Source organism: Dipodomys merriami, unplaced genomic scaffold (genome assembly GCF_024711535.1).
Source record: "Dipodomys merriami isolate MVZ:Mamm:240054 unplaced genomic scaffold, mDipMer1.0.p SCAF_120, whole genome shotgun sequence".
NCBI lineage: Eukaryota > Metazoa > Chordata > Mammalia > Rodentia > Heteromyidae > Dipodomys > Dipodomys merriami.
The window spans coordinates 375,393-396,361 of record NW_027202494.1 but is presented as its reverse complement, the minus strand read 5'-3'; the positions used below and the strand labels follow the sequence as shown (position 1 = coordinate 396,361).

Below are 20,969 nucleotides of genomic sequence, written 5' to 3'. Positions count from 1 at the left end.
AGGCCTTGAGTTCAAGCCCCAGGACTGGCACAAAAAAATTTTTTTTTTTACCAGAAAAAGCTGGTAAAATGTAGACATCTCCACGCACATATAGTTGCAGACTACTTTTACTAAAAAATGTTCTATCATGTATTTTTCCTAAACATGATATGGGCTCCTCAGGGACTAGGAACAATCCCGATTCCCCTGACACAAAACTAAGCTACACCGCTCTGCCAGGTACCTGGCTCACACCTGCAGTCTCAGCTTCTCAGGAGGCTGAGGTCTGGGGACTGCAGTTTGAAGCCAGACTCGGCAGAAAAGTACATGAGATTCTTCATCTCTAATTAAACATCCCTCCCCCCACCAAAAAAAAAGCCAGAAGCAAAGCTGTGGCTCAAGCAGTAGAGTGCTGGGCGTGAGCCCAACAGCAAGCCCAGGCTTGAGGTACTTGAGCTCCAGCTCCAGGCAGTGCGCGTGCGTTTGCGTGCGTTTGTGCTCGCGAGAGGAACACTCCTTATCACACCTAGCTTATTTACCGAGATACCTCTATCTTCCCATCTGATTCCCACTGAACTGGTATTATAAGTATCTACTCCAGCATAGACACCCCAAATTTCCTGGGGGCTCCTTTGCGGTCGGGTTTGCATTCTGAGCCTCCCCCCCCCCACCACACACACACATGCACGCACTCACGCGCACGCACGCGTCTGGTCTTCTGGAATGAGGCCGACAGAGCCCTGGCTACCCTTGATGGAATTCCTGACTCCGCTGCCCTGAGCACTCTAGATGTAGGGAGAAGCCGGATCCTGCACAGCTCATGCCCTGCAGTGGCAGATCGCTAATGCGTCTACACAGTACATCTCATGCCTCGTGGCTCTTCGTGGCATTTGAATGTGGTGATCCGTAACCAGCAGCTGAAACACGCGTTGGTGTGAAGCGAGTTCTCCGCACAGGACAAAGGCTGCGTCCACCCAGTCCACTTGTGCCAGCCCTGGCTTCCAAGAAAGCTTGCTTGCCATGTAGCTTTTCCCTGAACCCTTTCCAGAGCTCCTCGGCCTGTTCTGGCCACGCCCACACCCAGGAGGTGTCAGTCACGACCTCACCACACGGCACCCCACCAGACGCCCGCTCGGTAGACCCTAGCAGCCCAACACCAAGGCACGGCTCTGGCCAGGTGATCAGGTCCCTGCCTGCCCAAGAGGAGGAAAAGCTTCGTGACTTACCTCAAAGGAGCATTCAACACTCCGGTCATTTTTTGTGTGCGACCATCCCTTCAGGTCTATCTTCTCAACACTCACTGCAAAAGCAAACAAACAAAAACAAGACAAGATTATGGGAGCAAAGAGACCTCAAGGCACAGACGTGATGCTCTGACAGGCATGCTCGGGCGGTGTCTCCAGCCTGGCCATCCAGCAGCCCCCACCTAGAGCCCGCAGCCAGGGCAGTACCCCAGGACACCCACAAAGCAGCTCCGACCCTGGCCACCCACAGAGAGCTAGCACCTGCTTTCCCTGATGATTGCGTGGGACAGCGTGCTGGCGTGGCCCGCAGCGGGCCTCATGGGCCAGGGTCCACGAAGGCTGCCAAGCCTTCCCAAGGCTGGGAAGCCTGTGGGCAGAGCACACGGACACAGCTCCAGCAGGTGCCCTGGAGACCTCAGCCTCTTTCACCAGGGGCTCCAAACTGGTTGGGGTTTTGGTGCTGGTTCTGGGACTTGAACTCTGGGCCTAGGTACTGTCCCTTAGCTTTGTCACATGAAGCTAGCGCTCTACCACTTGAGCCCCAGCTCCACTTCTTGCTTTTTTTTGATACTAAGGAGATAGAAGTCTCACTGACTTTGCTGCCCAGGTTGGCTTTGAAACGAGACCCTCAGATCTCAGCCTCTTGAGGAGCTAGGATTACAGGTGTGAGCCACCGGCGCCTGGCTCAAGCACTACTTCTAAATCAGCCCCAATGTGAGCCTGTGACACAGCCCTGGTGCCAGTGCCCCCATCCCCCCTCAGCACATGTACTAGTGACCCAGGCAGGGACAGTGGCCTCTCACTCCTCACATGACCCACCACGGCAGAGGAGGAAGGCCGTGCCCTGCGGGGACACACGGCCCTGCGCAGCACCAGCGCTGCCCACCACACGCCCCACCTCTCATCTGCTGTCCCCCAGGGCCTTCCAGACCACCTCCATGGAGCGCCGGCCCCACAAGTACTCAGGAATTCCCCGTGAGTTACATGACCACAAGACTTATGGAAAAATAATCTTAGAACCCCAGTTAAGGCACTGACAAACCCTGTGTCAATAGGATTCAAATTTTTAAACAACAGTTCCCTGACTTTTTTGGTCACAGCCCCTTTATCCCTCTATCATGACTGAATGCCTTAGACGGTAACAACCAGTTCTGTGCATTTTATTTGTGTATTTTATTTTTGGCCAGTACTTGAACTCGAACTCCATGCTTCACATTCTTTTTTTTTGTAGGTGGTGGGGCTTGAACTCTGGGCCTGGGCGCTGTCCCTCAGCTCTTCAGCTCAAGGCGAGCGCTCTACCGCTTGAGCCACAGCGCCACTTCTGGTTTTCTAATGGTTTATTGAAGATCAGAGTCTCATGGACTTTCCTGCCCAGGCTGGCTTTGAACCGTGATCCTCAGATCTCAGCCTCCTGAGTAGCGAGGGTGACAGGCGTGAGCCACCCGTGCCCAGCTTGCTTCGCATTCTCACTCAGCTTTTTTGCTCAAGGTTAGTGCTCTGCCCCTTAAGCCACACCTCCAGCCCAGCTTTTTTCTGGTTAATAGAGAATGGAGTCGGACTTTCCTTCCTGCACAGGCTGGCTTTGAACCGTGATCCTCCTATCTCAGCCTCCTGAGTAGCTGGGATTTCAGGCTTGAGCCACATGTGCCTGGCTCCTGGTATCTTTGGGGACTCTCCTTTCTGTGAGTGCCTAAGAACAAGGAATTTGAAAACTTAAATCCCAATGTGGCTTTCAACAGCATCCTCATCAATCAAAGCAGGGTTTTTTAGCCATAGTTTTGCTTTCTGAGTACATGACAGTGTCGCTCTGGCTTCTGACATCTGGTGACATGGGCAGGTTAACACCCACGCCAGGGAAGAGGACAGCGGCTACAGGGAGACCCAATACTGAATATCCATCTGACACTGAACCTCTGTGAAGTCGCCTCCACCAGCCCCTCCCGAATGCCCTGTTGCTGTGGAGAGGGCAGCCACCAAACCCCCAACGCAGGGCAAGGGTGCTGTCTGGCTGCGCAGGGGATCGTGCCCCAAGACTGGCTCCGGGGCCAGCGCTCTGCCTCACGTCTGCTAATCAAGAATCTGCATTCTCATTTTAACCCTGGTGTTCTCACAGGCGTCATGCGGCTCTAGCTGGCGGGGAGCATGTGCCCCTCCTGCCTCTGCACCTGCGGGGATCAGCACCAGGCGCTGAGCACCTCTGCCTCCCACAGCCGAGCCATGGGCTCCAGTCCTTCTGGAGAGGCCTGGGGGGAGGGGGGCAAGGCCGTCGTGTCCGCCTGTCACCTCTTCCTCGTTTTCCTTCCTTTCCTCCTCCCTCCATTCCATTTTTCTCTCTCCCTCTCCTTTTCTTTTCTTTTTTAAAGACGGTCTCCCTGTGTTGCACAGGCTGGCCTCACTCCTAGACTCACACCATCCTCACGTCTCCAGCTGCCCTAAGTTTAGAAGGTACAGCCACGTGCAAGTCTGTTACTGTGGGTTGTGGGGCACGCCTGCAGCCCTGGCGCGCAGGAGCTGAAGCAGGAGCATCAGGAGCCGGACAGAGACAGACTCCCTTCCTTCTGTCCCGACTTGTCTCACCTCCTATTCACATTGTTTCTCTTGATCAGTTTTACTCAACTCAAGTCTGAAAATCATCAACACAAAGCCTTGCCAACACAGTCACCCATGTTACTCGTGTGTGCCGCCACATGTTACTCCATGTGGCCTCCAACTCATCCTCCTGTCTGGGCCTCCAGAGCGGCCACTGGTGTGGCTGCCACGCATGCCTCCCTAATGTTCCATGAATCAACACACCACAGCCCCGATGACGGGAGCTGTGGAAGAGGGTGTAAACGTGCCCCGCAAGGGGGGCAGACATTGTGGAAGCCCCTGTCCTAGCAGGCAGAAAGCCGGTGGGACCAGGGGTAGCACCTGCCGCTTCTCAATGTTTGCCCCCGCACAAGTGCTGGGCCTCCCATCTCCACAGTGAAGTGGGGTGCAGGGGTCCAGAAATGAAGGGGAGCAGCCCTCTTCTCCCTGACGGCCACGGAGCACGCATGGGAGACGGTGGGGTCCGGCTGCGGCGTGGAGAATCACCCGGCGGAAGGAGGTGGGGACAGTTCACGCACAGGAAGACTCACGCTGAACAGAAAGAGCCTGCAATGACCTGCAGTCAGGTGTACCCCAGAGAAATGAGTACGAGTGCCAAAGTGTGTGGGCGCCCCTAAGCAGGCCCGCAGCAGCCCCACTCCAGAGCAGAGCCGCCGGCACCAAGGCAGGGGCAGAAGGGCCAGGGAAAGCGGAAAACAAGGGCAAAATGGACGCTGACCCATTATTCACAGTGGCCTGCGTGGCCTGTTGAAATGCCACCACTCACAATGGGCCAGCTTAAATCATGACTGAACATTTTTTCAAGAGTTCTATCTACCTACTAACGCTGCTTGAAACAATCCATTTTAAACATGCTAGAGCCCGAGTATTCCAAACACTGAAACACTGAGCCTAGCTGTTACGTACACCTGGCTTGTTTTAGATCATGGGGGTCACAAACTGTAGCTCTCAGATCACACCAGCAGCCTGAGCATTAAGGTTCTTTTCACATTTTCGTGGTCGTACCGAACTCAGGGCTTCGTGCTCGCTGCTCTGGCACAGCGCCTCACTTGCTGCCTGGGCTGCTTCAGAAGCCTGGGCTGCGGGCGGCATGAGGGCCTCAGACACCACGTCCACCCTCGCTCTGGAGATGGAGTTCACGCACTTGTTTTCCCAGTAGCCTCGGACCGCAGTCCTTTTGAATTCAGCCTCCCAAGTGGACAGGTTACAGATGTGTGTCACAGGCGCCAGGCCTTGTTCTTGGAACAGTCTTCCTGCCTCTGCCTGGAGCCTTGGATTACAGGCAGACACCAGCCGTTTCTTACAGTGTTCACTGAAAGAAAAGCTCTTGTCTATCAAAGAAGATTACTTCCGGTCAATCTCATAAAAACTCTTTTTCGGAGAGGCTCCTTCTTTATCCAGGTCGGTTGCCCTTGATACATTTTAGTTTCATCCTTTTCCTGTTGCACTTTTTCCTGTTTAACTTCAGCTAGAAGCTCCTGGAATTTTAGTTACATCCTGTTGATTACACCACAGCCAAGGAGACCAGGTTAGAGATAAAAAGAGAGCAGCCTGCCAGCATCGTGACTGATGGCTCCCCCTGCCAATGAACTGTGCCATGCCAGGGCTGTTCCAACACCTCCAACATCCTGGAGCCATTCTAACACACACACACACACACACACACGTACATACACATACACACATACATACACATGCGTATACACACGTACACATGCATACATATACACACACACGTGAAGGAAGGGGTGAGTGTCCAAAAAGAATTGTACTCATTACCTCATGTATGGCAGGTCAACCCCTTATATACCACTCCCTATTAACAATAAAATATATTTAAAATAATATACAATATGAACATTAAACACACACATGCACCTTGTCTTTTTCAGAAACACTAAGGCCACTCTCAGGTCAGTGGAAACACTGGCAGCCTTACCTTCAGAACATAGGAAATGTTGCCTAGTGACTTCTTTAATACCAGACTTTGACAGATTTGCACTATATGGGGAAGAGAACTCAGTAACAACTACTACTGAGAGTTTTCACACCCAAAATACATAAAATGCTGTCTAAGACTCAAGTGCAGAAACAGTCCTTCCCAGAAGAAGAGATCCACTCAAATCCTTGAAGACAGGGGCCTTCCCCACGCTTGTAGGGCCAGAGAACAAGGAACACAAGGCTTAGTGTGAAGCCATGTGGCACCCAGTTTTTATTCATAGGTTTGTTGTTGTTTTAAGTATTAATTGGGGGGAAAACACACACAGAGCAAAAAGCAAACTGTGGATGTGGGCAAACACACAATGGTCCTTGAGCGGGCGCTACGGGAAGCTTTATGCTTTCTTCACATAAACAGATCCAACACTACCTCTTTCACCCAGAGTTGTACTTCTTGTTATTCTATTTTTGCTGGTCATGGGACTTGAACTCAGGGCTTAGATGCTGCACTGAGCCCTTCAGCTCAAGGCAAGCGCTCTACTCACATCTGCACTACGTTGCCAGTTTTTGATTTACTGAGTTCCAGCTTGGAACTCTTGTATCCACAAGCAATCCTCTGAGGATGCAATCCTGCCCGCGCCCCCCCCCCCCCCACCAGACAAGCCTCTTGTCCAGGTGCAGTGCTGCTCCATCATTAGTGACACAGGAGCTCCAGTTACAGACTCTCACAGACCTTGGCTCCTCCATCGTTTCCTACCTAAATCACAGTCACGCAGGAGATAAAGGGCACGCCGTCCTCCTGTGTGTTGCCTTGATATCTAATGACACTTTCTATCCTTTACAATCACGAGTCTTCTCTCTGAACCTTGACTTTCCTGCACTTCATCAGCTGTCCAAAGAGGGTTTCACTGTGCCATTTCCACACATGCACACAACACATCCTCACCCACACCACGTCTTTTCTTGGACACTGGCTGCGTGGTTTTCTTCTTGCTCCATTTTCGTACATGGGGTTGTCTCCTCACCATTCCCAATTCTTGTTCTTGTTCCCACTCTTGCTGTTCGCCCAGTCAGAACAAGCCACCCGTGTCTTCCATCGACATCACCCTGAGCATGAAAGCACCCACAGTGCTTGGCATAGGGGAGCGACCGTTTTCCATCTTAGTGTTGCTGTGTAGACACGAATTCTGGCCCAAAGCAGCTCTCACGGGGCGGGGCAGGCTCCCGAAGGCCCTCTGGATGAGGGCCGGGCCCGTCCGTGCAGACTCACCGCAGACGCTTCCCTTGCCGTCTGGGCTTCGCGGCCTCTAGGGCCTCCTGGAGGGGGCGTCTGCATCCCGCTTTTCTGCCGAGGCTCCGTGGCTTGGAGGCCTCCCCCAGACAAGGGCTTGGCCATGGGACTGGCTGTGACTCCCAGAAAGAGGGGGAAGGGACCACGTACAGGTCAGAGCCTGGCCTCCCCCAGGACCTCCACCATAGGAAGAGTACGCCCTGGTCAAGCAGTCGCTGGAGGAAGATGAGGACACCGAGAGGCCCTCAGCCTCCACCCCCCCTGCACTCACAGCCTGGCAGGAGGCCGTCCACCTGCTGGCTGCGGAGTCTGAGCTGGCCAGCACCCCCAGTCCTCCCGCCCAGCTGCAGTCTGTCTTCCCAAGCTACCTTCAATCTCCCTGGCACCACTTTAATGCACATTTTCCAAAACTGAAGATCAGCAGCGCAGAGGAAGGGGCAGCAGAGGTGGACGCCTGGCAAGCAGCACCATTATTCCTGTACTGTACCTGAAGACAAGAGGCCCACGGAAGCAGGCCTTCCTTCCGGATAAAGCCCAGTCCCTGACATGCCCATCAGCACCACGGCGAGGCCATCAAGAGAACCTGAGCGAAACCTTCTCTCCTTGAGTCTGTGGCTATGGGAACAGCCGCCCATCCCTACTCAGAGGCTCCCGCTAAGCAGACCAGAGCCTCCCTGCAGCTCCAGGGCCTATCCTGCCCCCTTTGGCATGGCATGTCCCTCAAGAGTCATACCCTTGCCGGGCGCCAGTGGCTCACGTCCATAATCCCAGTTACTCAAGAGGCTGAGATCTGACCATTACACTTCAAGGTAAGCCTGGGTAGGAAAGTCTGTGAAACTCTGATCTCCCATTAACCACCAAAAAAGCAAGAAGTGGAGCTGTGGCTGGATTAACAGAGTGCCCGCCTTGAGCAAAAAAACTCAAACAATGCCTACGCCCTGATTTTAAGCCTCAGAACAAACAAACAAAACAAAACAAAAAAACAGTAGCACGCCCTGGAGGAAAAGTGGCAGCAGGCAAGCTTTCACAAAACTCATCATGTGGGTGAAGCCTCAGAGACAATGCTACAGAAAGCCAACTGCCCTCAGCAGGAGAACTGGGCAACCCGGCCCTCTCGAGGAACACGACACACTGCACTGGGTTCTTCCAACAGCAGGAGATGCCACTAAAAGCAGCCTGGAAATAATCTCTAAGACCCCCCAGTGCCAGGCATGCATATGGTATAAGAAGGCCCCTTCAAGGCAGCCTGTGTGAAGACAGCACAGGCTCTGGAGTAGAGAAAGTGCAAGGGCACCTGTCTAGCCCAAGCCAGTCACAGCTTGGAGCAAGCAACACCGGGCCCAAGGCCCAAGGTCTGAGCCAGAGCAGATCAGCGCTGCACTCCACCCAGGTCCCATCACTGGGACGATCTTGGCCTTGGGGCTGTCTCCTGGGGTCTCAGGAGTGCAGTGTCACATGGAGCTCTGTGAAGGAGACATCTGCAGAAGAGGGCCACTCCAGAAGCAAGTCCCCTCCCCTGAAGTCTGAGTGACCGATAGTGTCCAGCAATGTCTCCTCCTACTTGCTTCAGTTTAATGGTTGAATTCATAAGCCCAATATTAAGAGAGCACTTCAGCAAACAGCTGCCAAAACTACGTCAAAAGAGAAATCGTAATATGTAAGTACTGCTGAAGACAGGAGAAAGATGAAAGAGAATCAGCATGGTTTTCAGGAACAGACACGACCAGCCCAAGTCCCTAACAGCACCAAGAGCAGAAGCTACTCGACCGGCGCGGACACTGCCTGCCTTACCTCCTGAAAACAGCTCTCACTTAAAAACTGAAAAGAAGCTAGACACTGGCGGCTCACACCTGTCATCATTGCCACTCAGGAGGCGGAGACCTGAGGATCATGGTTCAAAGCCAGCTTGGGCAGGAAGCTACATGAGACTCTTACAGGGAATACTGTTCAAGTGGTAGAGCACTAGCACGGAAGAAAAAGTGAAGGGGCAGCCTCCAGGCCCGTCCTCCACATGGGCATGGACACACACACAGACACACAGACACGCACACACACACACACAAGAAACTCAGCACAAAAACATTCTGCTATTTGTCATTTTGTTTATTCAGGGTTTGGTTTTTCTGAGGGTGCTAAGGAATTAACTCAGGGTTCTTCTGCTTGACAATACTCTAAACCTTGAGCTATGTTCCAACCTTGTTTGCTTCAGTTACTTTTCAGCCAGAGTCATGCATTCTGCCCAGGGCCAAACTCAGAACCACAACCCCCCTACCTACAGTTCCTGGTGTGTCTGAGACTTTAAGTGGGAACTGCCACTCGGGTTGTTTTGTGGAGACTGAGTCTCACTAGCATGGATGCCTCCCTGGCACTTCAGACAGAACTCTCCCTGCCCGTGCCTTGCAGGAAGCTGGCAATTATATGGACTGCACCACGCTCAGCCTAAACATATATTCTTCAAAGTCTCACTTATATAACACAATTTCTAATGTACCGCTGGCTTTCCCGCTTTTGTTTGGCTTCTTGGTGGACAAGCAACGTGGGCCGCCTGGCCGCCTGTGGCTGATGGTGAGTCTGGTCAGACACTCCAGCATCATGACTGCTCTGGTCACCTTTCTGTGTCTTGTCAGGACACAGCACACTGCTACAGAAGTCCTCATCCGTCTGACTGAACTGTTTTCACAAATGGGAGGCATGCATAACAGAGAGAAGCAAAGCAGATAGAAGACCCATCCCCTGTCGTGGCAAGCACAGGACGTGCGTGGTGTGTGGTGGGCGTGGCACCGGGCCTGAGGGCCAGCACACGGCTCACTGTGTACTGGGGCAGCACCTGGGTGGCCCGGGCACAGCGCCGGCCACAGGAAGAACTGCAGAGATTACAGGAATAGGCTGTGTTGGCTTTGAAGCAAAGGGCCTGGTGCGGGGCAGAGGGACATGTGTGTAGTCACGGCTCAGCAGGACACCACGGTCAGCCCAGAAAGCAAGACGAGACCAGAGTACCACACTCCAACACACACAGGACTTCTACAGGTCCCAGCTAACCCACAGGCTGTTTGTTCAGACGACCTCAGTTCAAGGCCAGAGGCTGCCTTCTCATGACCCTGGGCACAGCTGCCCGCTCACACTGTCCCAAGCCTCACACTTTCATCGGAACACAAGAACACTGGCTCTACTTCATAGGACAGCCAAATGGTGCCAAAATCCCGGAGGCGGGGGCGCCCTAGGGCCACCGTATCCCACCCACCCCCCACCCCCGCCCCTGCCCGAGGAGGGGGTGGCACCATGGGTCCAGACCCGGAGGGAGGCAACAGCTGTGGCAGAGAAGCTGACTGGACTGCCCAGGCGTCAAATGCTGGTCATCACAGGCTTTGGAGCCACACTGCAGGGTGGCAACGGACAGCAATGGGAGCTCTAGGCCATGTGGGTGGACAGACCCATCAGGAGTGGGCATGTGGACTCTGCAGACGGGCCCCAACTGGAACATGCTCTGCAAAGGCGCAGAGGCTACAAACAGGCAAACCATGTGCAGTGCTTCAGAGGCGCATGAGGGCCCGGGCCGGGGCAGGGACCAGGCGGGGCCTGGTTGTGCGGTGCTGGCGAGGCGGTGTTTGAGAGCTGGGGTTCTCCCCGGCTGAGAGGGACTGAGAAGGAGCCTAAATGGGAGCCATGGAGGTGAGCAGCTTCTAAGCCACGGCAGACCACAGACGGCAGGCTGTACCCGGGAGGTGAGCAGCAGAAGCCCACAGCAGAAGAGGTTATGGTGTGTGTGACTGGGTGTGGGGAGGAAGAGGAATGGCCGCTCTGTGGACCAGGGGCAGGTGGACAGCCACCGCTGTGAGCACGGGTCCCCACCGAGGATCCCACACTCCACCGCACTGAGTGGAAACACGCTTCCTCAGCCCGCAGGAGGCCGTGGCCCCCTCTCTGTGGCAGCACAGGACACACTCTGCACCCGCTCTGGGGATGCGCAGACTCACACACAGGCTGCTCTAGATGCAGGGTCTGTTTGGCTTCCTTCCAGCTTAATAGCTTAACAAACACCAATATCTGAGATTCCTACTGCCAGACAAGCCCGTGGAATCAGACGCAGCACCCCCACTGGCTCAGCACTGCTGGCATCTGAGCATGTGCGGCGAGACCCGGCCTGCCGAGCTGTGCGGCACGCGCCTCCCCCCGCCCTCTGACATCCTTGGAAGCCCGGTGTGGCCCACCTTTGCTGTGCTTTCCCAGAGGCCTCTTGGGCAGCGAATCCTCCGTGGAATGTGCTGATGTGTGCAGGGCGTTCTGCAGACTGTTACTGTGGACTGGGGTCTCAGCTCTGGGAGCAATCTGAAGGGACAAAACAATCATTTTATTCCCCTCCGCTTACTGGTACCATCACCACTTGACTTCTACGGTCCCTCCAAATCCACAGACAGCCCAGGGAACTCTAACTTGCCGTGGAGCATCCGTGGGGTCAGTGACCACAGGGTGCTGCTAGCCACCTGGCCACGAGTTACAAACCTCCAGGGGGCAAAATCTTTGTATATTTCTTCACAATAATGCTTCCCTACAAGGCAAATTACACCATAGGATGCAATGTCGGTACATCTAAATACGCCATAAAATGGTCTACAAGAGCGCAGAGGAAGACACAGCCAGGCAGACCTGGTAGCGTGTGAACAGCATGTTCTAGAGTCATCAGTACACACTTCTAGGAATTCATCTCAAGCCCTTACACAGAGAAAGAAACTTAGTGAGGTAGAACACTCACTCAGTACCTCAAACATGGAACATCTCCTAACTCCCTCCACAAAGACCCAACCAAGTCAACTGCAGGGCACACACAGAGAATCAGTTACCGCTCCCAAGTAACTACACTATGCACGAACTGTATGAAAATACATGGTAGCCATAGGTGCCATCCCCGCCCCCTTTCCCTTCCCTGGAGTTTACGGAAAATGTCTGTGAATGAACTGAGTGAGAGCCAAGTGCTGGCAGCTCATGTTGTAACCCTTGCCACTCAGGAGGCTGAGATCTGGCGGCCCAAGGCTGGAAGCAGCCCAGGCAGAAAAGTCCACAGGATTCCAGCTCCAATTAGTCTGGAGGCATGACGCAAGTAGTAGAGCACTAGCTGAGAGAAAGCAGAATGAGCGCAATGTTCTGAATTCATACAAGCCTAGCCCACTTTCAACCAGATCCTAACCACAGCTCTGTAGAAAGGGAGAGACTTTTCTGGGCAGGTAGGGGGAAGGTTGTGGGAAGTTCCACTCTCCCTCTTGTCAGTCTTTGGAAATTTCATAGCCTAAATAGATTGCATTCAGAATAAAAACTAGCAATGTTCTCCACTTCAGTTTTGCTGTTAGCCAACCACACTAGAGAAAGGCCCAAGGTCTCGCAGCTCCACAGGGATGTTTGGCTATTGAAGACTAGAAACACTGCACGACGAGTTCCCAGTTCAGATGTGAACAGCACTTGAGTGGTAAAAGGAACTGTTACATCCAAGGGCAAAAAAATGAGATCCTATTTGAAAAATAAAGCAAAAAGGGTGGAGCATGGCTTAGCACCTCCCAAAAGTCAACGGTTAATCGCCAATTTTCTAACTGAACTAAACGGAGCCATCTACACCTTGGATTTAACAGTTCCTTTCACCATCCAACTGCTAGGGTTTTGTGGGGGTTTTGGGCCAGTTCTGGCACTTGAACGCAGGGCCTGAACACTGTCCCTGAGCTTCTTTTGTTCAAGGCTAGCAATGTACCACTCCAGCCAGGCTGGCTTCGAACCGTGATCCTCAGATCTTAGCCTCCTAAGTAGCTGGGATGACAGGTGTGAGCCACTGGTGCCCAGTTTGGAGTTTTGGGTTTTTTTAATCCTCATGAAGCTACAGCAAGAATGGGAATAGGGAGTAAAGGAACCCTATTATAACAGCTGCTGAGAAGATGAACTAGTGCAACCACTTTAAAAGGCACTTTGGAGGTTCTTCAAAAAACTAAACATAGGCTGGGCAGCGCTGGTGGCTCACGCCTGTCATCCTAGCTACTCAGGAGGCTGAGATCTGAGGGTCAAGGCTCAAAGAAAGTCCATGAGACTCTTACCTCCAATAAACCGCCAGAAAACTAGAAGTGGTGCTATGGCTCAAGTGTAGAGTGCTAACCTTGAGCTGAAGAGCTGAAGGATAGTGCCCAGGCTCAGAGTTCAAGCCCCATGACAGACAAAAACAAAAACAAACAAACAAACAGAAACTAAGCAAAGAACCACATATGATCCAGAAATACCACTCTTGGGCATTTATCCAAAAGATTATAGTCAGGATACAGTAAAGATACTTGTATGCTATGTTCATTCCTATGCTATTCACCATAGGCAAGTTATGGAAACAGCCCAGATGCCCTACAATGATGAATGGAGAAAATGGGATATGAGGCAGGTGCCAGTGGCTACGCAGGAGGCTGAGACCTAAGACCTCAAGTTTGAAGCCAGCTTGGACAGGAAACTCTGAAACTCTCATCTCCAATTAAGCACCAACAATCTGGAAATGGAGCCATGCTCAAGTGGTAGAGCGCTAGCCTTGAGCAAAAAGGATCTGGTACAGTGCCCAAGCCCTGAGTTCAAGCCCCAGGTGCAGAACAACAGAAAGCAAAACAGAAAAAGAAAATGTTATATACGCCCAATGGAATTTTACTCATCCATCAGAAAAAATAATGTCATTTTCAGGGAAATGGATTAACCTAGAAAAAAACTACGTTAAGTGAAATAAGTCAGGTTCAAAGACAAAAGGCACGTGTGTTTTTCTCATTTTTGGAAATTAGATCTAAATTACAAACATACGTGAAAACCTGAGAGTTATATGCATATGTACATAATTTGACTAAAATACGGTACATGAGGAAGGGATTAACTTCCCCCTTATCAGCTATAAGTTGATCAACTGGGGCTGGGAAGGTGGCTCAGTGGTAGAGCGCTTGCCTTGCATGCATGAGGCCCTGGGTTCGATTCCTCAGCACCACATAAGCAAAAAGAAAAAAGCCGGAAGTGGCACTGTGGCTCAAGTGGTAGAGCGCTAGCCTTGAGCTGAAGAGCTGAGGGACTGCGCCCAGGCCCACAGTTCAGGCCCCACGACTGGACCCCCCCAAAAAAAATTAAAAAAAAAAAAGTTGATCAACTGACAGTTTAACAAAACAAATACCAGGAAGGTAAAACATGGGGGAGGGGTGTTCAAGGAGAGGGAAAGCAGGAGAGGAAGAGTGTGTGAAAACAATCGTGTGGGGCAGAGATAGAAAATGAAAGAAGGGGTACACTGACCAAGATACACTGTACCCATGAACTGACATGTCAAACCCCTTCGTACAACTACGTAAAGATCTAAAGCAGTAAGGTAGTAGAAGCCTTTCAATCACACCAAGCCAGCAACAGGGGTCCTGGGTCCCAGCTCACAATCCTCTAGACACCCTGACCTACTCTGAGGTAGAATCAAAATGGCAGGCCACAGGCTGTCTTGACCAAGAGACCAGCATGACAGCTAGTGGAGAAGTTCCTGGCATACCCCGCCCCCAGCACAAAGGAAAACCAGCTCCCAATCCCAGACCTCAGGGGCAAAGCCAGGCAAAGGTGCACTCTGACCACAGACCCACACTTGGACTGGCCCCTGGCCCCAAGCCCCTCTCCACAGAGGAGCCCCAAGGCTCCAAGGAGGGGATATTCACCAGTGTCCACATACCCAGTCAGGAGTTCTGCAAGTGGGCAGTAACTCATCTTGCTCTCATTCGCTTTCCCCCTCTTTCCTCCCCCCGCCCCCGCCACCCAGTCCCGGGGCCTGGGTACTGTCCCTGATCCTCTTTGTGCTCAAGGCAAGCGCTCTCTATCACTTGAGCCACAGCACCACTTCCAGATTTTTCTGAGTAGTTTATTGAAGAGTCTCAAAGGGGCTGGGAAGGTAGCTCAGCCAGCGGTAGAGTGCATGCCTTGCATGCATGAGGCCCTGGGTTCGATTCCTCAGCACCACATAAACAGAAAAAGCCCGAAGTGGCGCTGTGGCTCCAGTGGTAGAGCGCTAGCCTTGAGCTGAAGAGCTGAGAGACAGCGCCCAGACCCAGAGTTCAGACCCCATGACCGGCCAAAAAAAAAAAAAAAAAAAAAAAAGAGTCTCAAGGACTTTCATGCCCAGGCTGGCTTCAAATGGTGATCCTCAGATCTCAGCCTCCTGAATAGAAAGGATTACAGGCGTGAGCCACCTGTGCCCTGCCCTGTATTTCTTGTTTTCTTCGTGTGGCTTAATTGGTGGCCAGACTGGACACAAGGTGCACCTAAGTGCAGGCTTGGAAAGGTCTTGCTGGTCCCAGGGAGGATCACAGGCCTGAAAGACTACAGGAAGAACTTCCTACACATGGACAGGAAGGGCTGCAGGCTGCAGTCCTAAGCCACAGCTCTGTGCCCAGGGAAAAGGCAAGTTCCCCAACTGAAACACACACGCAGCATCCAACACACAGGCAGAAAGAAAAGGCTCTAGAATTCTAACTCTAAAACGATGCACTTGCTTTCTTCAGTACTGTCTCCCAAAGCAATTCTCTTGGTCTCCCAAATGTTCACTTTTTCCAGGCAGCCTTTATCTCCACTCTGCTCCTTGTTTACATTCGAAGCTGCCTCCCGGGAGCTTCCCAGAAATGCTGTTTTGGGTTATTTTTGGTCAGGGAAATTGGTCCACGTGACTCAGATGCTCTGACTCACGCTCACCGCAGAGCTCGCTCCCGACACTCACTGACTGAGAGGAGCCAGGCCCATCAGGACCAAAAGTCGCCTTCCGCAGCTGCGCACCAGAGAACAGGCCAGCGGAGGCGGCCCACCTCCTGGGCTTCCCCGGCTCCTTCACTCTCTCCTGCGGCTCCTTGCCTTCTTCCCAGGTGAACATCAGATTCTCTGCTTGCCACTAGCTGCCCTTCACCTGCATGGCCAGCTCAGACGGTGTCCTCCTCTCAACACAACTGCCACCATCTCAGCGAGACTTCTCCATGCTCAACAGCGCATTTTGGGGGGGGGGTGGAGGTTGTTGTTTCCTATTCACAGCAGACTCTCCTGCTCTTAGAACAATGCCTGCCACATGCTGGCTTGAAGGGATGTGTACAATAAAGAGCAATCCAACTTACATGGCACATCCGATGAGTACAAGTAAACTTCCTGCAAATTAATCCAGGCTGACACAGTGCTGGCCTGCCAGAGCAGCACTGCTTGGGAACGTGGAGTCTGGGGAGGGAGGCCTGAGCCCCAGGGCCCCGCCTCCTGCCCCCACCAAAGTTCCCTTCGGTCCCTGCCTGATGCACAACTGGGGTGCTCTCCTGCTGCCCAACTCCTGGAGGTCACAGCTGCTCTGGTACGGAGTCAAGTCCCAAACCAGTGCTCATCCAGGCCTGGGCTGGGCCAAGGCCAACACACCGCCACCTAGCACCCTGGGCCGCCATGATACTGGCCTTGTTGGAACAGCCGGGGGCGCACGGCTCTGGTAGGAGAGACATGAGGGGAGCAGGGGAGTTCACCTCTGTGTGGACATTCAGACCGAGGGACCACAGCCCTGCAGGGGAGGTGATGCGCTCAGAGCAGCTCAGGCGGCATGCAAGCTGGAGCCGGGCGTTCACCTGAGGCCGGAGGCCCAGCGAGGCCCACCCAAAGGCCTGGCACCCACCAGAGGCCCAGTGAGGCTTGGCACCCACCCGAGGCCCACCTGAGGCCCAGCAAGGCCCGGTGCCCACCCCTGGGCCCGGCGAGGCCCACCGAAGGCCCACCTGAAGCCCAGCGAGGCCCACCCAAGGCCCAGCGAGGCCCAGCAAGGCCCAGCACCCACCCAAGACCCGGCACCCACCCAAGGCCCAGCGAGGCCCAGCAAGGCCCAGCACCCACCTGAGGCCAACCCAAGGCCCAGCAAGGCCCAGCAAGGCCTAGCAAGGCCCAGTAAGGCCCAGCACCCACCCGAGGCCAACCCAAGGCCCAGTGAGGCCCAGCAAGGCCCAGCACCCACCCGAGGCCCACCCAAGGCCCGGCACCCACCCAAGGCCCACCCAAGGCCCACCCAAGGCCCACCCAAGGCCCGGCACCCACCCAAGGCCCGGCACCCACCCAAGGCCCAGTGAGGCCCGGCACCCACCCAAGGCCCACCCGAGGCCCACCCAAGGCCCACCCAAGGCCCACCCAAGGCCCGGCACCCACCCAAGGCCCGGCACCCACCCAAGGCCCAGTGAGGCCCGGCACCCACCCAAGGCCCACCCGAGGCCCACCCAAGGCCCACCCGAGGCCCACCCAAGGCCCACCCAAGGCCCACCCAAGGCCCGGCACCCACCCAAGGCCCGGCACCCACCCAAGGCCCGGCACCCAACCAAGGCCCACCCAAGGCCCGGCACCCACCCAAGGCCCACCCGAGGCCCGGCGCCTACCCAAAGCCCCCCCCAGGCCCGGCGCCCCCCAGGCCCGGCGCCCACAGGATGAGGCACAGTGACAGCACTTGCTGTCCCAGACGTTGACACTGTTTAAAAAGGTTTTCCTCATTCAGGAAACCTGATGAACCTAACATGCAGGCTTCTCTAAAGTGTATGTTTAACTTCCAGCTTTTCAGGGGTTCACTGGAGTCTTGTGCGCTGTCCCTGTGCTCCGATCTCAGCCTCCAAAGAGCTAGGATTACAGGCGTGACCCACTAGTATCCACCTTTTTTATTTTTTAATTTTAAAATTAAGCACCAGAGACATGATTTATATTCTCAGACAGTAAGTGTTCTTTCCAATCTGCTTCTCCCACGGCAAATGATATGAACACGCACAGCCGTGTGGATCTCTAGAAACCTGAACAGCAGCGGGGAGTGGTGCCTGGGACCAACAGCCCCAGCAGCCCAGGAGGCTGAGATGCAAGGTTCCAGGCCCACCTGAGCAAACGGTGAGACGCCATCTCTAGATAAAGTAAACGCGTGTGAGCTGGGTGTAGCTCAGTGGTAGAGTGCGTGCCTAGAATGCACAGGGCCTTGCGTTTATTACCCGGCAACCAAAATACTAAATTATAAATTTCAAATCCAGACAGGGCAAGGCAGTCCCTGAGACTCTATCTCCAATTAACCACCAAAAGGCCTAGTGGGATTGTGGTCTGGGTGGTAAGAGTGCTAGCCTTGGGCAGAAAAGCTACAGGCTGTGCCGGTACAGGCACAGTTTAAAACAAGCATTAAAGAGAGAAAAACGGTGTGTGTTTAAGATACATCTTAGGACTCACAGGCCGAACTTCCAAGAATTTATTATTTACTTGGTAGCACTGGGGTCTGAGCTCAAGGCTTCACGCCACTGCTAGGCAGGTGCTCCAGCCAGTACCCAGGCCTAGAAGTTAAGCTTTTAAAAACTGATTCCAGCCAGGTGCTAGTGGCTCACACCTGTAACCATAGCTTACTCAGGAGGCTGAGATCAGAGGATAGTGGTTTGAAGCCAACGAAGTCCATGAGACTCTCATCTTCACTAAGCTACCAAAAAAGCCAAAGTAAAGCTGTGGTCCAAGTGGCAGAGTGCTAACCTTACAGCAAAGAAGCTCAGGGACAGCGCCCAGCCCTGAGTTCCTGAGTTCCGGCCCCAGGACTGCCTGCCCCCGCCCCCCCTCCTTCTCCCCCCCTCCCCCCGGCCACCCACGTTTGATTTCCAGCTGGGGACCATTAGTTTGCTGGCTTTTCCAACACACTCAGAAGTCAAGTGTAAGGCCACTTCACAGTAGTGCTGCGTGTGAAATGTGAACCTGTCGCACACCTGTGACTGCCGGTGGCACTCACTGAGACTGCCATATTGTGGAGGGGCTGTCTGCTCTCCTAATGGCGAGAGGGGCCTGGTGTGATCCCCACCCCCATGGCCTCGAGCCCCTGGGTGGGAACAAAGCGGGAGCACGGCTGGGCCCCGTCCTGCGGTCCTGTGGGCTCGCCCAGGGCCGCCCTAGCCTTGCTGCTTGGAGTCTGGCAGCCGCAATAACTTCGGTGGGCAGCGGCCAGCATCTGCCCTTCTCCTGGCCCCCCCTTAGCTCGCCCCACTAGGACTGTCCAGGCCTCGCCGCCCGCTCCTGGCCCCCAACAGTGCCCACCCCTGGCGGCAGCAGGCATCAGGCCCAAGCCCCGCAGCTCAGCCCACAGCCCCTCACCCTGTCCTCCCAGGCACACGCTCTTACTTCCCACTGCCCTCCGGCCTGGAGCTTCTCAAGGAGAAGCCTGCTGACCTCCAGGGGACAGCTGGCCCTCTCTTCAGACATTTTGGGTACATCGTAGGGAGGAAATTCTACTGGTGGTCGTGGAGACCAGGGCAGCGCCAACATGCAGTGCGCAGAGACGGAGCAGCCCTGCCCAGGGCACAGGCTCAGGACCACTGTGGCCAGCTGACAAGGGTGTTCCCCACTGCAGGAGGCCCCAGACACTAACCTCCTCACACCAAGGCCCAATGGACAGGTGTGAAGACAGCCCCGCTGAGGACGCAGAGCAGACCCAGCCCCATCTTTCTGAGGACCCAGGGCAGACCCGGCCCCATCTTTCTGAGGACCCAGGGCAGACCCAGCCCCATCTTTCTGAGGACGCAGGGCAGACCCGGCCCCATCTTTCTGAGGACGCAAAGCAGACCCGGCCCCATCTTTCTGAGGACCCAGGGCAGACCCGGCCCCATCTTTCTGAGGACGCAGGGCAGACCCGGCCCCATCTTTCTGAGGACCCAGGGCAGACCCGGCCCCATCTTTCTGAGGACCCAGGGCAGACCCGGCCCCATCTTTCTGAGGACCCAGGGCAGACCCGGCCCCATCTTTCTGAGGACGCAGAGCAGACCCGGCCCCATCTTTCTGAAGACCAGAAATGCCCAAGCAGGCAAGCGTGTGCTACGTAACCCAAAGAGGTTTATGCCAATCCTGGAAAAGTGACAGCTGCTAGTTTAGGCAGCAGGCCTGGCTGTACCAAGCAGAAATGAGTCATCCGTAGTGAGGGCAGGAATGGGAAAGGACATGGGGGCAGGCAATGGCTCTGTGGAGGGGACCCCTGCAGAATCACCTGGGAAAGAACAACGCTGATGCCGTGACTCGTGGCATCTACAGTTCTGGCTCTGCCCTCAGACCCCACACCTCACAAATGATACACACACCAAGCTGCTCAGAACAGCACTGTCTGCGACGATAAAACTCGGAACAGCATTAAGGCAGGGACTAGCCAAGCAGAAGGGGCGAGGACGCCTGGCGGTCGAAGCTGAAGGGACTCTAAGGCATGAGTTTAAACAGCCAGACGAAGACTGAAGAGGCCATGAAGGACACACAGCAGCAGGACAGCAGCCTCTGGGCGTGCACCCTGACTGTGACCCCTGCAGTCCCCGTCCCACACACAGATCTTACTGTCTCCATAGCAAAGATAAGAAAGCCCAAGTGCTAGCTCCTCATGTTTTCTTCAAGGCCATGCAGTCGGTTCAGTGGGGAACAGAATGCAGTGTGGCTACTTGTCCTTCAACCAGAGGCGGAGTGGATGAATCAAGGGGCACAGGACACGCAGGGCTACCACTAGGACAACTCAGACAGGACCAGCTCCTTGCTGGCTGAGGGATACAGGTCTGAAGATGTCACCCGCTCGGCCTCGGCCTCCTCCCGGTGAGATGGAGATAATGGCATCTACCCCCAGGGCCCTCAGAGCATCATGTGCGGGCACCTCATGGCTGTGACCACTGGGGCCAGAAGGGCGTTCAGTCGACACAGGTGCTGTCACGGAAACAAAGTCTAAGCGCAAGCGCTCCTGCAAGGGGACCTCAGCAAGCCAGCAAGAACTCTCTGCCCTGCTCCCCCTCCCCTCCCCTCCCACCCCCCCCCCGACCCCCGGCCGGCCAGGCAGCCATCTGGGGCTGCACACCCTGTGCTGGAGCCAGGGACCTTTTCCTTCACACAAAAAATAGGCTCTGACATGACAAGTAATCTATTCTCGGGGGAGAGGGGGGTGC

At 54.5% G+C, this 20,969-nt stretch overlaps 1 protein-coding gene across 1 annotated transcript in view; it reads right to left on the bottom strand.

Annotated features, from left to right (window-relative positions):
- Positions 1-20,969, bottom strand: part of LOC138823509 (zinc finger CCHC domain-containing protein 14-like) — a 56,163-nt gene that overhangs the window by 15,205 nt on the left and 19,989 nt on the right. The window contains exons 2-3 of the mRNA XM_070016874.1: positions 11,250-11,367; positions 1,206-1,279 (exon numbers count right to left, since the gene is read on the bottom strand). Coding sequence (XP_069872975.1) covers positions 1,206-1,279; positions 11,250-11,367 — 192 coding nt within the window. The remainder of the gene's footprint in view (positions 1-1,205; positions 1,280-11,249; positions 11,368-20,969) is intronic.